The sequence below is a fragment of the Pongo pygmaeus genome, chromosome 18 (genome assembly GCF_028885625.2).
Source record: "Pongo pygmaeus isolate AG05252 chromosome 18, NHGRI_mPonPyg2-v2.0_pri, whole genome shotgun sequence".
Lineage (NCBI taxonomy): Eukaryota > Metazoa > Chordata > Mammalia > Primates > Hominidae > Pongo > Pongo pygmaeus.
This window is the reverse complement of record NC_072391.2, coordinates 32,252,373-32,268,137: the sequence shown is the minus strand read 5'-3', so window position 1 is coordinate 32,268,137 and position 15,765 is coordinate 32,252,373. Positions and strand designations below refer to the sequence as shown.

The 15,765-nt window shown below is 55.6% G+C and overlaps 2 protein-coding genes and 1 pseudogene across 5 annotated transcripts; all 3 read left to right on the top strand.

Moving 5' to 3' along the window:
• Positions 1-679: 679 nt before the first annotated feature.
• On the top strand, positions 680-1,755 carry LOC129015317 (ribosomal protein uL30-like; annotated as a pseudogene).
• Positions 1,756-2,690: 935 nt separating this feature from the next.
• Positions 2,691-11,564, top strand: ZNF747 (zinc finger protein 747). 3 transcript variants are annotated; one of them, XR_010124384.1, is made up of 4 exons: positions 2,691-4,513; positions 4,654-4,767; positions 5,827-6,694; positions 10,766-11,564. XR_010124384.1 is itself a non-coding variant. In XM_054453058.2 (3 exons), exons 1-3 carry the CDS (start codon positions 4,318-4,320, stop codon positions 6,474-6,476), a joined length of 960 nt encoding a protein of 319 aa, XP_054309033.1. In that variant the 5' UTR covers positions 2,691-4,317; the 3' UTR covers positions 6,477-7,845. The 3 variants fall into 3 exon arrangements, 2 of the variants coding, with proteins under 2 accessions (XP_054309033.1, XP_054309031.1); XM_054453058.2 differs by lacking the exon at positions 10,766-11,564 and having other exon boundaries at positions 5,827-7,845; XM_054453056.2 differs by lacking the exon at positions 10,766-11,564 and having other exon boundaries at positions 5,824-7,845.
• A 108-nt stretch (positions 11,565-11,672) lies between these two features.
• On the top strand, positions 11,673-14,961 carry ZNF768 (zinc finger protein 768). Of its 2 annotated transcripts, none has more exons than XM_054453055.2 (2): positions 11,673-12,202; positions 12,893-14,961. In XM_054453055.2, exon 2 carries the CDS (start codon positions 12,898-12,900, stop codon positions 14,446-14,448), a length of 1,551 nt encoding a protein of 516 aa, XP_054309030.1. In that variant the 5' UTR covers positions 11,673-12,202; positions 12,893-12,897; the 3' UTR covers positions 14,449-14,961. The 2 variants fall into 2 exon arrangements, with proteins under 2 accessions (XP_054309030.1, XP_054309029.1); XM_054453054.2 differs by lacking the exon at positions 11,673-12,202 and adding an exon at positions 12,239-12,618.
• Positions 14,962-15,765: the final 804 nt, after the last annotated feature.

The following is a 15,765-nucleotide window of genomic DNA, read 5'->3' as shown; positions in this document are numbered from 1 at the left end:
TGCCCTAGCCAGATTTTCTTCGTCCTGTCATTTCTTTTAAAATTTATTGTTCTTGGCCAGGTGCAGTGGCTCACGCCTGTAATCCCAGCACTTTGGGAGGCCAAGGTGGGTGGATCGCCTGAGGTCAGGAGTTCAAGACCAGCCTGACCAACATGGTGAAACCCGGTCTCTACTAAAAATACAAAATTAGCCGTGTGTGGTGGTGCATGCCTGTAGTCCCAACTACCCGGGGTGCTGAGGCAGGAGAATCACTTGAACCCAGGAGGCAGAGGTTGCAGTGAGTGGAGATTGTGCCATTGGACTCCGGCCTGGGCAATAAGAGCAAAACTCCATCTCAAAAAAAAAAAAAAAATTATAGTTATTTAAGAAATATAGGCCAGGCGCGGTGGCTCACACCTGTAATCCCAGCACTTTGGGAGGCAGAGATGAGTGGATCACGAGGTCAGGAGATTGAAACCATCCTGGCTAACACGGTGAAACCCTGTCTACTAAAAATACAAAAAAATTAGCCGGGCGTGGTGGTGGGCGCCTGTAGTCCCAGCTACTCGGGAGGCTGAGGCAGGAGAATGGCATGAACCCGGAAGGCGGAGCTTGCAGTGAGCTGAGATCACGCCACTGCACTCCAGCCTCAGCGACAAAGTGAGACTCCGTCTCAAAAAAAAAAAAAGAAAGAAATATAATGATCAATAGCTGCACCACTAGAAAGATGGCAGAGCAAGAGCAAAGAAAAATCCCTTTGGTTCCAGAAAATCTCCTGAAAAATAGGAAGGCTTATCAAGCCCTCAAAGCCACCCAGGCAAAGCAGGCATTTTTGGCAAAGAAAGAGCAGAGGAAAGGAAAAGGGCTCAGGTTTAAGCGACTGGAATCATTCCTACACGATTCCTGGCAGGAGAAACGTGACAAGGTGCATCTCAAGACAACTAGAAGTGAAACCTCACGCCTTGGAATTGCCAGATAAACATTCCTTGGCCTTTGTTGTACACATCAAAAGGATTGATGGCGTGAGTTTACTGGTGCAGAGAACCACTGCAAGACTTTGCCTAAAGAAAATTTTTAGTGGTGTCTTTGTAAAAAGTCACCCCCCAGAACCTAAAAATGCTGCGTATAGTGGAACCTTATGTGACCTGAGGATTTCCAAATCTGAAGTCTGTCCAGGAACTCATTTTGAAACATGGACAAGCCAAGGTCAAGAATAAGACCATCGGCCGGGCGCAGTGGCTCACGCCTGTAATCCCAGCACTTTGGGGGGCCGAGGACGGGTGGATCATGAGGTCAGGAGATCGAGACCATCCTGGCTAACACAGTGAAACCCCGTCTCTACTAAAAATACAAAAAATTAGCCGGGCGTGGTGCTGGGCGCCTGAGGCAGGAGAATGGCATGAACCTGGGAGGCGGAGCTTGCAGTGAGCCGAGATCACACCACTGCACGCTAGCTTGGGCGACAGAGCAAAACTCTGTCTCAAAAAAAAAAAAAAAGAAAAAGAAAAGAATAAGACCATCCTCTGACAAGACATGACAGACAATACAGTGATTGAGGAGGACCTGGGGAAGTTTGGCATCATTTGCTTGAAAGACCTCATTCATGAAATTGCCTTCCCAAGGAAGCATTTCCAGGAGATCTCATGGTTCTTGCGCCCTTTCCACCTCTCAGTGGCCTGTCATTCTACCAAAAATAGAGTGGGCTTCCTGAAGGAGATGGGCACACCTGGCTATCGGGGTTAACGCATCAATCAGCTCATCCGCCAGCTAAACTAGACCCAGGTGCCAAACTGCAGTAAATTTTTATCAATGAAGTGGAAGCATGTGTTTTTGTTGTTTTGGGAATTTTTATCAAGTATCTTCAGAGAAGATTATTTCCTGCTTTATCTTCAAAAACTGGAAAGGGTCAAAGAAAAGACAGTAGCTTGCTGGGCACGATGCCTCACGCCAGTAATCCCAACACTTTGGGAGGCTGAGGTGGGCGTATCACCTGAGGTCGGGAATTTGAGACCAGCCTGACCAACATGGAGAAACACCGTGTCTACTGAAAATACAAAAATTAGCTGGGCATGGTGGCGCATGCCTGTAATCCCAGCTACTCGGGAGGCTAAGGTAGGAGAATCACTCAAACCTGGGAGGCGGAGGTTGCGGTGAGCCAAGATCGCGCCATTACACTCCAGCCTGGGCAACAAGAGCGAAAGTCTGTCTCAAAAAAAGAAAAGAAAAGAAAAGACAGTAGCTTATATTCATGGCAAGCACCTCTCATCACAATCCAGTTCCAAGGAAAAATTCCAGCGTTTTCTACATTGGGTGCCACGTCATCTGAAATCAGCACATTCCATGGAGGAAGGAGGCCTGCTCTGTTGCATCTATCCTAGGGTTTAATGTTGGTAAATGAGTCACTCTAGCATTTGTACAAGGGTCCTTAAGACTCCTGCAGCAGTCGACCAAGCCCAAGGACATAATTGAATCTGGAGAGTCCTGGGGCCTTGTTTTGAAAAAGACTTGAAATACACATAGGAAGAAAGACATAAAAATAAATGTTTGCTTGTCTCTGCAAAAAAAAAAAAAAAAAAAAGAAATATAAAAGCACCTGGCTTCAGCCACTTTTTCTGACTGCTCTCTCTTGTGAAGATCCCTGAGTACATGTAAAACGGATACAATTTGTATTCTTTTCTCCTGTTAGTCTGTCTGCTGTCGATTCATTTTTTCTTATTTATTTTTGTGATAGAGTCTCCTAAATTGAGCAGGCTGATCTCATTCTCTCGGACTCAAGGGATCCTCTTGCCCCGACCTCCCAGGTGCCAGGATTACAGGCGATTCTCAATCTGGGCCTAGATTCAACTAAAGAACCCACTAAGAGCTAAAAGGCGCGTTGGAAGTGACTCTGACTTCAGTACACAGGACATACATGAAGTCACGTGGAGCACAGAGTAGGCCATCAGGAAGTGTGAGAAGGAGGTCTCAGGGGACAGCTGGCGACATTTACTGAGATAAAGACCCCAGGGGAAGCAGGTTGGGGTAAGAAAGGGATGAGCTGGGTTTGAGCCTAGGAGCCTTGGGCCATCCGCGCAGGGGCAGGACGTCAGGGAAGCCAAGAGCCTGGCTGCAGCTAGAGGGAGACAGGCTGTCGGGAGGCGTCCTGCACAGCACTTGGGAGAAGCTCCTAGAAGAGAGGGCCCTCTGACTTTCTCAACCTTACTCTACTCTCCCCGCTGCTTCCGCCATCTAGAAGCTCCCAGAATTTCAAGCTCCAACAAGCCTACAATAGAGGAGGTTCTCCTGTATCCACTCCTTGGCTTTTGTGAAAGGAAAATAAATCTTGGGACCCCCAAATCACTACACTAAAGGAAAAAGTCAAGCTGGGAACTGCTTAGGGCCAACCTGCCTCCCATTCTATTCAAAGTCACCCCTTTGCTGGCTGACATAGATGCATATCTGATTGCCTCCTTTGGAAACGCTAATCAGAATCTCAAAAGAATGCAGCCATTTGTGCCTCACCTTCTGTTTCTTGGAAGCCCCCTTCCTGCTTCACGTCTTCCTGCCTTTGCTTCAAGTTGCCCCGCCTTTCCAGGCAGAACCAATGTACTTCTCACATACATTTATTGATGTCTCATGTCTCCATAAAATGTATAAAACTAAGCTATGCCCCGACCACCTTGGGCACATGTCGTGAGGACTTCCTGAGGCTGTCACGCGCGCGTCCTCAACCTTGGCAAGTAATTGAGATCTGTCTCGGAATTTCTGGGTTCACACATTTTCCTCTCAACATTGAGAAGAGGCTGCTGTCGCCGTTTCTGAGGACAAAACGAGAGAGTGATGGGCTGAAGTCCGATTATAAAAAGGTCCAGAGACGAAAACTAACTTTTGAGTTCACCAGGGTTGCCTTCCGCAGGGCGCTGCTTTGTTCCGGCAAACCCGGGCGGAAGCTCTGAGCTGTGCCGCCTCACCTGGCGGGGCCGGAGCATGCGCGGCTGGTTTTCAAGGCCGGCACCTGTAGCCGCAACGGCCATTTTGGATTAGGGCACGGAGAGAGCGGGGCCTGGAGGGGGTGCGCGGGGAGGGGGAGGGCATCGTCGTGGGTACAATTGCGCAGGGGCAAAGGTCGAGAGGTCGCGCTGCCGCCGTTTTATTTGAAGACATCGTCCAGTTCTGACTATGGACTCGCAGCCATCGGCCCTTAGTTTCCATCCCCTCTAGTGGGCCCTCGGGGGCTCTACTGACCTCCCTCCTTCCCTTGGGACCGGGCCGGGGAAGCGTTCTCGGGCGCGGGAGGTTCCGCATGCCCAGGCCTGGCCAGGGGAGGTGACCGATCCGTCGTTGGGGCTGACACTCCCCATGGCGCCGCCTCTGGCCCCGCTCCCTCCCCGGGACCCAAACGGGGCGGGACCCGAGTGGAGAAAGCCCGGGGCCGTGAGCTTCGCCGACGTGGCCGTGTACTTCTCCCGGGAGGAGTGGGGCTGCCTGCGGCCCGCGCAGAGGGCCCTGTACTGGGACGTGATGCGGGAGATCTACGGCCACCTGGGCGCGCTCGGTGAGAACCCCACCTGCTCGCCTGGGCCCTGCGCCCCCACAGGCCCTGCCGTGCCTCTGGGATATGCGTGTGGAGTTGGGGGCCCCGGGGCCGGGCACGCGGCCTCCTCGCAGCGTGGGGTTTGCGTTCTTCTCCCCCAGGAGTCGGAGGCAGCAAGCCGGCGCTCATCTCCTGGGTGGAGGAGGAGGCCGAACTGTGGGATCCGGCTGCCCAGGATCCGGAGGTGGCGAAGTGTCCGACAGAAGCGGACCCAGGTGGAGTTCGGGTACTCAGTCCCATGGGGACTTCTCTGTTCCTGTCCCATCCCGGTACCCTCTGCCACCTCCAGCTACCTGTTTAGCAGTTTCCTCTCTGAACTGCCTTCTCAACTGCGGCCGGGAGGCTGAGCCCCTGCCTGGCTCCGGGATGCAGCCTAGAAAGGGGCTGTGATGGGGGCTCTGGCCCTTCCATACCCGCCCCTGAGTCCTCACCTCTGCGTGGTCACTACACTCTGGGGGCTTTTTTGTTTTGTTTTGTTTTAGAGACAGGGTCTCTGTTGCCCAGGCGGAGGTGCAGTGGCGCCATCATAGCTCACTGCAGTCTCGAACTCCCGGGCTCAAGCAATCGGCTCAACCAATCCTCCCGCTTGGGCCTCCAGAGTACCTAAGACTGTAAAGGCACTCGCCACCACGCCTGGCTGGTTTTTTTGTTTGTTTGTTTGTTTTGTTTTTTAATTTAAAAAATTGTAAAGAGGTAGAGGTTTTGGTGTGTTGCCCAAGCTGGTCTCGAACTCTAGCAACCCTCTATCTCAGCCTCCCAAAGCATTGGGATTACAGGCATGAGCCACTGCACCCGGCCTCTAGGTTCCGTAGACTCTACCTCCACATCATGACCCGCCCCAGTAGTTTTCCTGCACTATGATTCCTATGTTCCCCCATCCCGCCCTCCCATTTCCTTCCTTCAGTTCTTGCCTCAGCCTTTGCAAAGTATCCAGCCCTACTGAACTTGGCCATGCCCTCCTGGTTCTGCCTTTCTTGGTGCTGTTCCTTCTGCCTGGAATATCCCCAGGTGTCCACTCCTCCTTCCAGATCAGGCCCAGATGTTCACGTCATCTCTGCCCTTCCCCGCGGTGACATTTCCCCAGCCCCGAGGCGGAATGGACTGTTCCCTCCCTCCCGGCTCTGTCTGGCTCTGCAGCCGAGGAACAGGTGTCAGTCCTCCATCTCCCAGGAGCAGCCGGGGGTCCAACAGGCCTGTCCCTGTCCATGCGGGCTGTGGGATTCAATGACCAGGATGAGCCAAGCCTCAACTCTCCCCTCCTTATCTCTCAGCAGATTCCAGAAACAAGGAAGAGGAAAGACAAAGGGAAGGGACGGGAGCCCTGGAGAAGCCCGACCCTATGGCCGCCGGGTCTCCTGGGCTGAAGGCTCCCCAAGCCCCCTTTGCCGGGTTGGAGCAGCTGTCCAAGGCGCGGCGCCGGAGTCGCCCCCGCTTTTTTGCCCACCCCCCTGTCCCCCGAGCGGACCAGCGTCACGGCTGCTACGTGTGCGGGAAGAGCTTTGCCTGGCGCTCCACGCTGGTGGAGCACATCTACAGCCACAGGGGCGAGAAGCCCTTCCACTGCGCAGACTGCGGCAAGGGCTTCGGCCACGCTTCCTCCCTGAGCAAACACCGGGCCATCCATCGTGGGGAGCGGCCCCACCGCTGTCCCGAGTGTGGTCGGGCCTTCATGCGCCGCACGGCGCTGACTTCTCACCTGCGCGTTCACACTGGCGAGAAGCCCTACCGTTGCCCGCAGTGTGGCCGCTGCTTCAGCCTGAAGACCGGCATGGCCAAGCACCAATGGGTCCATCGGCCCGGGGGCGAGAGGCGTAGGGGCCGGCGCCCTGGGGGGCTGTCTGTGACCCTAACCCCTGGCCGCGGGGATCTGGACCCGCCTGTGGGCTTCCAGCTGTACCCCGAGATATTCCAGGAGTGTGGGTGACGGCCTCAAGTGACCATTTAGACATTGTGGGAGGCCCTAGATGGGCTCAGGGGCCCGAACCTCTGCAGCGGCCTGCAGGGAGGTCCCAGAATCCACCGCAAGAGCTGGCCTGGGGTGCGGACAGTCTGATCTTAGGCTCTCAGCAGCCTCTTCTGCCAGCACCTTGCTCCCCGCTGCCCTGGGCTCTCCAAGGACCCCTTTGCTGAGGCAGGGCTGAGGTGAGAACCCCCCAGACCTCCATACAGGGAAGCAAAAGCTGTTTCTCCTCCCAGAGATGCTAAGAGGATTGAGGTAGAGAAGAACCTTGTTTTCTCTGTTGTCTTTTTCTTTTTACTTTTTTGATTTTTTGAGACGGAGTTTTGCTCTTGTTGCCCAGGCTGGAGTGCAATGGTGCGATCTCGATTGACTGCAACCTCCGCCTCCTGGAGTCAAGTGATCCTGCCTCAGCCACCCGAGTAGCTGGAATTACAGGCACCCACGACCATGCCCGGCTAATTTTTGTATTTTTAGTAGAGATGGGGTTTCACCATGTTGGCTAGGCTGGTCTCGAACTCCTGCCCTCAGGTGATCCACCCACCTCTGCCTCCCAAAGTGCTGGGATTACAGGCGTGAGCCACCTCACCTGGCCTTTTCTTTTTTATTCTTTGACCTTCCCACAATACCCATTGTCTGTTTGTTTGTTTATTTATTTATTTACTTATTAAGACAGCATCTTGCTCCTCACCCAGGCTGGAATGCAGTGGTGTGAACTGGGCTCACTGCAGCCTAGACCTGCTGGGCTCAAGGAATCCTCCTGCCCCAGCCTCTCAGATGGCTGTGACTACAGGTGGGCAACACTATGCCTGGCTAATTTTTAAATTTTTTGCAGAGATGGGGTTCCCACTATGTTGATCAGGCTGATCTCAAACTCCTGGGTTCAAGCAATTCGCCCAACTTGGTCTCCCGAAGTGCTGGGATTACAGAGGAGCCACCGCACTGGCCTTCATTGTCTTTTTGCTGCACAACTTAAAAAACCAGTGACCCTGTATTGGATCTCGCCTGCAGTTGCTGTATTGATTTGAGCCCAGGCAGTGTTTTTAAGTGATAAGAATTAGTGATGAAGATTTAAAGGGATATTTTGCACCAAAATCCAGGTTTCTGGCATCTCTTGAAAAATCCAAAGGTTTCGCAAGTTCACCTAGGCTCTCAGAAAGTCGCAGTTGTTGGGAGTTGGGCCGGAGCCAGAACTCCCAACTTACTGTGGCCTGGCCACTCATCCCATCAGCTCCTGACCAAGCACGAGTAGCCATTCATCATGGCTTGCTTTTAGTGCTTTTGGTGTTTATCTTAAAGTACAGCAAAGAAGAAAGGGAAGTATTTCTTGAACCCATGTCTGTGTCCAAACAGTCCTTGCATCTTTCCTGTCTTTAGATGCGCGCCATCTTTGCTGTCTTTAAGTACGTGCCATCATGCGCAGAGGAGGATAGGCTAGGAACACCTGGTGTTAGATTTGTAGCCAGTGGCAACCATACCCATCTGTATCCCCAAGTTCTACACGGAATCCCTCCAGCAGTTCACGACTCCATTATCTATCTACCACTAATTCCTTTGTGGGCAGAGTCCAGCCATAGGCAGCTCCTGCCCTGCCTCTGGTCAGGACAACACCTGCACAAGGAGAGCAAGGGCCTGTGACCTCTGCTGGCCTGTGCGCCCTCGCCTGTCACCCAGCTCAGCCCTGTGTCTGGCCTACCCAGGGAGGAAGGAACCAGATTTATCAGCCTGAAAGGAGGTAGAAGTTTTGGAGAAAAGACACTGTGTTCGGGTGTCAAGTAATGAACTGACTTCATTCCAACCTCATCTCCAATCCGATCCCACCACGGTCTCTCCCTCAGCTTTTCTGGGGCGGGTTGACTCGTGTGTCACTTTATCACAGGGGCACATGGGGTGAGAAGAGGAATCTTGGCAGTAGGAGATACCTTTGTACCAGGTTTTAATTTCCAGTGTACATCCCAGTCCCCTCCCCTAATCCTCAACACAGCCTGGGGAAAGCCCAGCTTGCAACACCAGTTCTCAGCCCAGACTGACAGCCAGATCTTGGCCCTGAGTTTGCCAATTAAAGGTGCCATGATTATTACCTAGAGGTCCCTGAGAGCTTTGAAGTTTGTAAAGTTTACTTAGGGCCCAGAAACCAGGCTCCAACTCCTCTGCCTCCTGCCCTCATGACCCAACTTTCCAGCATTTCGTCCATTTTTTTTAGTGTCGTGAAACCCTTAAGCCTTAGCTCCACCGCATTCTCAGCTCCTCAGTTCGTCGCACAGATATTTCCACCTAGAGGTAGGGCCAGGCTGAGTATCTTTTAAAAATGTAGCTACTCTCGGCTGGGTGTGGTGGCTTACACCTGTAATCCCAGCACTTTGGGAGGCTGAGGCAGGCGGATCGCGAGGTCAGGAGACCGAGACCATCCTGGCTAACATGGTGAAACCCCGTCTCTACTAAAGATACATTTAAAAAAAATTAGCCTGGCATGGTGGCACGTGCCTATAGTCCTAGCTACTCAGGAGGGTGAGGCAGGAGAATCGCTTGAACTCAGGAGGCAGAGGTTGCATTGAGCAGAGATAGCGCCACTGCACTCCAGCCTGGGTGACAGAGCGAGACTCTGTCTCAAAAAAAGAAAAAAAGTAGCTACTCCCTGGGCCCAGTTCCTCATCTATTGAATCAGAATCTCCAGGGATAGAATTTTATGCCTGTGAAAGTTTGAGAGAACCACTGCTGGGAACAAAACATTATTTTCAAACTGCTCTTAGTTTTGTAAGAGTAGTGGTTGGTCCCAAGGCCTGTCCCCAATGTCAGGCATACACAAAGACCTCCATTTCTTTGTTCTTTCCAAAGGGCCCTGTGCCGTGGCTGCTGTCTTCCTGGGTACTTAGGATCATGTTCAATACACTGGGGCATCTCCTCTAGCATCGGATGGAAGGCCTTTAAGAGGGCTTGTCCTTTGCATGAGGGAAGGGAGCAGTGCATACGAAAGCTCCTCTCACTGAGAATGTCTGTGAAGGCTCTCTAGCCTGCAGCGTTGGCCACGTTGGCTGACCATAAGCCTTGGCTGCACACTGAATGGCTCTGCCCTAGTGCTGGGCATGCCAGGAGATAATGCTGTGAAGAAAGTGACCACCTGACTCAGGACATGCACAGGGCTCATCCTCATGCATGCAGAGGCAGGACAACGCCAGTAGACTCCCCAACTTTCTCCTGCCTTGGATTAGCTGGTGTTGGGTCAAGATGCAGCCCTTATCAGAGGCTTTCTTCGGCTTGGAGCCTCTCACTGCTGTGGCTGTGTGTCAGGTGGAGGCTGGCTTCCTTGTGAAGTCCCTGTGCATAGATGGCACCCTGGTCCTGGAGGAGGCTGGCTGGAAGTGAGCCACTCTTACTTCAGGTGCCAGTGAGGCTGAATTTGCACGTGGAAATGCGGGTGCCTGGGCAGCATGAAGTCTTGGCCCAGCTTCTGCTACACCTGGGACTTGTGGCTCATGATAAGAGTGCAGGCAGTGTATGATGTCAGAGCTGTGGCTGGAGGTCTCGCCACCCATTTTTAGGCTGTGGCTGCTCTCCTGTGTGAATTTTGGTGGATCAGCAAGTTGGATGTCAGAGAAAACTGTCTTGTGAAGGAGACTTGTTTCCTACCTGTGTGAGTGCTTTGGGGATGACCAGAGGGTACCCCATGTCCAGCTCTTCTCAAAACTGGTCCTCTTGTAGGCTGTTTGACTGTGGGCTCCAGTGCTGGACCATGTAAGCCATTCTTAACAAAGGTTTCAGGACAAACAGATATTGGGATGGGAGAGAGCTATGGAGCTGGAAGCTGTTCCTCTGGAGGGCAGAAAGTTTTCCCCACTTCATTCGTGGGATGAGCGCTTGTGATTTTATTTGTAAGCCTTTATTATTATTATTATTTGAGATGGAGTCTTGCTCTGTCACCCAGACTAGAGTGCAGTGGCGAGATCTTGGCTTACTGCAACCTCTGCCTCCCGGGTTCAAGCGATTCTCCTGCCTCAGCCTCCCAAGTAGCTGGGATTACAGGTGCCCGCCACCGCGCCTGGCTAATTTTTGTATTTTTTAGTAGAGATGGGGTTTCACCATCTTGGCCAGGCTGGTCTCGAACTCCTGACCTCGTGATCCACCTGCCTTGGCCTCCCAAAGTGCTGGGATTACAGACATGAGCCAGGGCGCCCCACCTGTAAGCCTTTATTTAGATAGTTTCTCTCCACTTTTTACCACTTGGCATTCTCCAAGTTCTTGTTCTCCTCTCTTTTCAGGAAGAAGAGGCCATCCTTCCTCCCAAACATTCTCTTCCCTTCATTTGTCTGGGTAGGCGACAAGAAAACACGATCCATGGCTCCTGCATCACACAGGGGCATTGGGCCCATTAACTGCCAAGAACGCTGCCAAACTTGTTTCAGCACGAAACGTAGAAAAAAAAGACAAGAACTGGATGATATTAAGTTGTCTGTCCAGGCTCACTTCCTCAATTCAAAGCTGCACCCGAGGCAGTGTTTCTCAGGTTCCCTTCCTCTGCAAGCCTCCATTCGAGTCAGACAAGACTGGAGAGTTGTTAGATGCCTCGAAGGCCAGATGGTTCTCTCAGTCCAATTCTCCTTTGTATCACCCTCACCTGGAAGGAATCCTGCCTCCCTGTGAGGAAATCTAACAACCAGGGACTAAGGCTGCCAGGGATTGAGTTAAACTCAGGCGCTGGGGAAGGCGGAGGGGAGACGCAAGGGGTGTGAGGCTGACGAGGAGGAAGGGTGTCTGTCCTCAGATCTTCTGGCTTTCATAAAACATAATGGAGGTTAAGTGGGGGCGGGAAAAGTTTCGAAGGCACAGGCCCGGCTGGAGGGGAGATGCCTGGCACCTCCCTCCCACTACCTCCTGAAGGCGCTTCTGGCGGACAGGGGAGGCGGACCCGACCGGAGCATCCCCGGCCAATCAGGAAGGCGCCTGGCGTTCCCTGGCGACCATTAACGCCCTGCCGTCCGCGGGGTTGGAGGAGGCGGGGCGGCTAGAGCACGAGCCCCATCGGCCAACCGCCGGGCTTCCTGGGGCGGAGAAGCGGTGCCTCTGGGAGCCGGGGCGGGGCTGTCTCCTTGGCAACTATCCTAGCCCTCGAGGAGGGAGGAGGGGGATCAGGGGAGCGGAGCTGGGTGGGGGCCGGAGGAACGGGAGCAGACGCGCGCAGGTGCCAGGGAGCGGAGTTCCTGGAGGGGGTCCCAGGCTCAAGGACCTCGGCGAGGCCAAGTGGAGTCCGTCCCGGTTCCCGAGGCGCTGCCGGAGCTGACCCGGAGGCCCGGCAGGGGAGGGAGCGAGACACCGCCCCCGCTGGCGCCGGGAAGCGTCGCTCTTTCTCGCTGACCTTGGTCTCGCTTGTCGCCTCGCCCTTGGCCACACGCACCGACGACGCGGGGCCCAGGAGATGGACAGACGGGCCTCTGGAGGGACGAAGACCTAGAACATAGGCACACACACTGCCCCGGTAGCCCCGCGGGCTCCGGGGCGTGCGGTCCTCGCCCACCCCGAGGCCGGGCCCCTCCAGCCCAGGGTTAATGCCAACGAGTTTCCACCTCCAGCGGCTCCTAGAGAGGCCGCGGCGCGAGCCGGCGGGGGGACCTGGCCGCGGACGGACACTTCCTGTGCGGGGGAAGGGGGCCGGGCGGCCGTTGGACAGTGCAGCCCAGCCCGGGGCCGGGGTCCAGAAGGTGGGGGCTCGGGCGGGAGCGGGGGCCAGGGGCTGCCGGGGTAGTCGCGAAGCCCCTCATCCCCGAGGCCGCGACGCGCGGGGTCCGGTGAGGGCCACGGGGAGGCCGAGACCTTGGGAGGGGGCGGGGCCGCGGGCAGGGGAGGGGCCCGGCGCGCTGGAGAGGCGCGGGGTCAAGACGTCCGGCCTCGGGGGCCCGGGCTGGGCCGCCGAGTCCCCTGGGCGGCGCTGAGCGGGCTGGCGGCGGGGGCCCGCGGCTCAGGGCAACCAAGGCCGGGTCGCAGGATCGGCCGCAATCGCCGCCGCCGCTGCACTGGGAGCCCGCGGGGATGGAGCGGGAGGCGTCGCCGTGGGGCCTCGAGCCCCAGGATGTGCAAAGTTGTGACGAAATGAGGAGCCCCGAAGGGTCCCTCAGAGGTGAGGAGGGAGCGCCCGTCCGAGGAGTGGACTTGCGCGCAGGAGAAGGGGCTGTGGCTCCAGGGAGGGAGCGAGGGCCCGGGGCTGGGACACCTGGGACTCGGAGGAGGGGCCGGCGGGGACTGGAGTGTCTTGGGTCAGCTGAGGGGGGCGTGGGAATTTCAGCACTTGTCTAGGGGCCAGCGACCCTGCATGTGAGGTGGGAGGTGTGTGGTTGCTAATGGACCAAATGACCTTCCAGGTCTCACACGGTCTGGATTCTCTCATCCTGCAGGCAACATGAGTGAGAATGAGGAAGAGGAAATTTCTCAGCAAGAAGGCACTGGGGACTATGAAGTCGAAGAGATACCATTTGGGCTTGAACCCCAGAGCCCTGGGTTTGAGCTACAAAGCCCAGAGTTTGAACCCCAAAGCCCCAGATTTGAGCCTGAAAGCCCGGGGTTTGAGTCCCGAAGCCCTGGGCTTGTGCCCCCAAGCCCTGAGTTTGCACCCAGAAGCCCTGAATCAGATTCTCAGAGCCCTGAGTTTGAAACCCAGAGCCCTAGGTATGAACCCCAAAGCCCTGGCTATGAACCTCGGAGCCCTGGGTATGAACCCCGGAGCCCCGGGTATGAACCCCGGAGCCCCGGCTATGAATCTGAGAGCTCTAGGTATGAATCCCAGAACCCTGAGCTCAAAACTCAAAGCCCAGAATTCGAAGCTCAAAGTTCTAAATTCCAGGAAGGTGCGGAGATGCTTCTGAACCCCGAGGAAAAGAGTCCCTTGAATATCTCCGTAGGAGTTCACCCCCTGGACTCCTTCACTCAGGGGTTTGGGGAGCAGCCCACAGAGGACCTGCCCATAGGGCCACCTTTTGAGATGCCCACAGGGGCCCTGCTGTCTACACCGCAGTTTGAGATGCTTCAGAATCCCCTGGGTCTCACAGGAGCCCTTCGAGGTCCAGGCCGGCGGGGTGGCCGGGCCAGGGGTGGGCAGGGCCCTCGGCCTAACATCTGCGGCATCTGCGGGAAGAGCTTCGGGCGGGGCTCCACCCTGATCCAGCACCAGCGCATCCACACCGGTGAGAAGCCCTACAAATGTGAGGTCTGCAGCAAGGCCTTCTCCCAGAGCTCTGACCTCATCAAACACCAGCGCACCCACACTGGCGAGCGGCCCTACAAATGTCCCCGTTGCGGCAAGGCCTTCGCCGACAGCTCTTACCTGCTTCGCCACCAGCGCACTCACTCTGGCCAGAAGCCCTACAAGTGCCCACATTGTGGCAAGGCCTTCGGCGACAGCTCCTACCTCCTGCGACACCAGCGCACCCACAGCCACGAGCGGCCCTACAGCTGCACCGAGTGCGGCAAGTGCTATAGCCAGAACTCGTCCCTGCGCAGCCATCAGAGGGTGCACACCGGTCAGAGGCCCTTCAGCTGTGGCATCTGCGGCAAGAGCTTCTCCCAGCGGTCGGCCCTTATCCCCCATGCCCGCAGCCACGCCCGGGAGAAGCCCTTCAAGTGCCCTGAGTGCGGCAAGCGCTTTGGCCAGAGCTCGGTGCTGGCCATCCACGCCCGCACCCACCTGCCAGGCCGCACCTACAGCTGCCCCGACTGCGGCAAGACCTTCAATCGCTCTTCCACTCTCATCCAGCACCAGCGCTCCCACACGGGCGAGCGGCCCTACAGGTGCGCCGTGTGCGGCAAGGGCTTCTGCCGCTCCTCCACGCTTCTGCAGCATCACCGGGTCCACAGCGGCGAGCGGCCTTACAAGTGCGATGACTGCGGAAAGGCCTTCTCCCAAAGCTCCGACCTCATCCGCCACCAGCGGACCCACGCGGCGGGCCGGCGCTGACCTGGGGCCCCAGCAGGGGTGGGAGGTGTGGGCAGAAGATAAGCGGCCAGGGAGCTAGAGGAACCTTTAGGGAGGATAGTGGAGAAGCCGCAGGAGAATGGAGGAGCTGAGGATGCTGGAAGAAGAGGACCAGGGTGGAGGAAGTGACGTGCCCTGGAGACTTGTGGGAAGTGGGTTGGAGGGAGGCCAGGCCGGCAGCGGGAGGCCCTGGGAGAAATGGAGAGAGGTCGGCAGAGGGCTGGCCTCAGCCCCGGCTCCTCGGTGGGTGCCTGGCTTGGCAACTGCTAGAGCAGGGAGGGGGGAGGGCAGGGGATTACCTAATTAGAGTGGGTTAGCTTAGATTTGTAGCTGCTGAAACCCTCGTTGAGTCAGGAGCGGGTAAAAGGTAGGTGGGGTGGGGAGTGGGGCCCCGGGGTGGGGCCTGGGCCTCTGCGTGCAAACCCCAGCCTCCCTCTTCTTCCTCAGGCTTTGGAGCCCCTGAGTTTGAGTTCAATAAAAACTTTATGTGGTAAACGAGACTTGTCCTTAAAATGTGTGCGTGGACAGCGCCCTGGGAAGTGGGAGACACCAGTAGTAGTCTAGGGCCTTATCCGGGAAGTGCTTTGCTGCTGCTGCTGTTAGAAAGCGGGTCTTGCTGTGTTGCAGCAGGCCACCGCGCCTGGCTGGAAGTGCTATTTGTTTCTTTTTTTTTTTTTGAAACGGAGTCTTACTTTGTCACCCAGGCTGGAGTGAGGTAGTGTGGTCTCAACTCACCGCAACCTCTGCCTCCTGGGTTCAAGTGATTCTCCTGCATCAGCCTCCCAAGTAGCTGGGATTACAGGTGTCCGCCACCACACCCGGCTAATTTTTTTTGTATTTTTAGTAGAGACGGGGTTTTCACCATGTTGGCCAGGCTGGTCTCAAACTCCTGACCTCACGTGATCTGCCCGCCTCAGCCTCCCAGAGTGCTGGGTTTACAGGTGTGAGCCACTGCGCCTGGCCTTTTTTTTTTTTTTTAATTTTGGAGGCAGTATTTTGCTCTGTGGCCCAGGCTGGATTGCAGTGATGCGACCATCACTCACTGCCGCCTTGACCTCCTGTGCTCACGTGATCCTTCTGTCTCAGCCTCATGAGTAGCTGGGACTACAGGTACATGCAACCAGGCTCAAATAAGTTTTTATATTTTAATTTTTTGTAGAGACAGGGTTTTGCTATGTTGCCCAGGTTGGTCTCAAACTCCTGGCTTCAAAGGATCCTCCTGCCTTGGGTTCCCAAAGTGCTGAGTTGTGAGCCACAGAGCCCAGCCAGAAATGTTCACTTAATTGAGTAGGGCTGCAA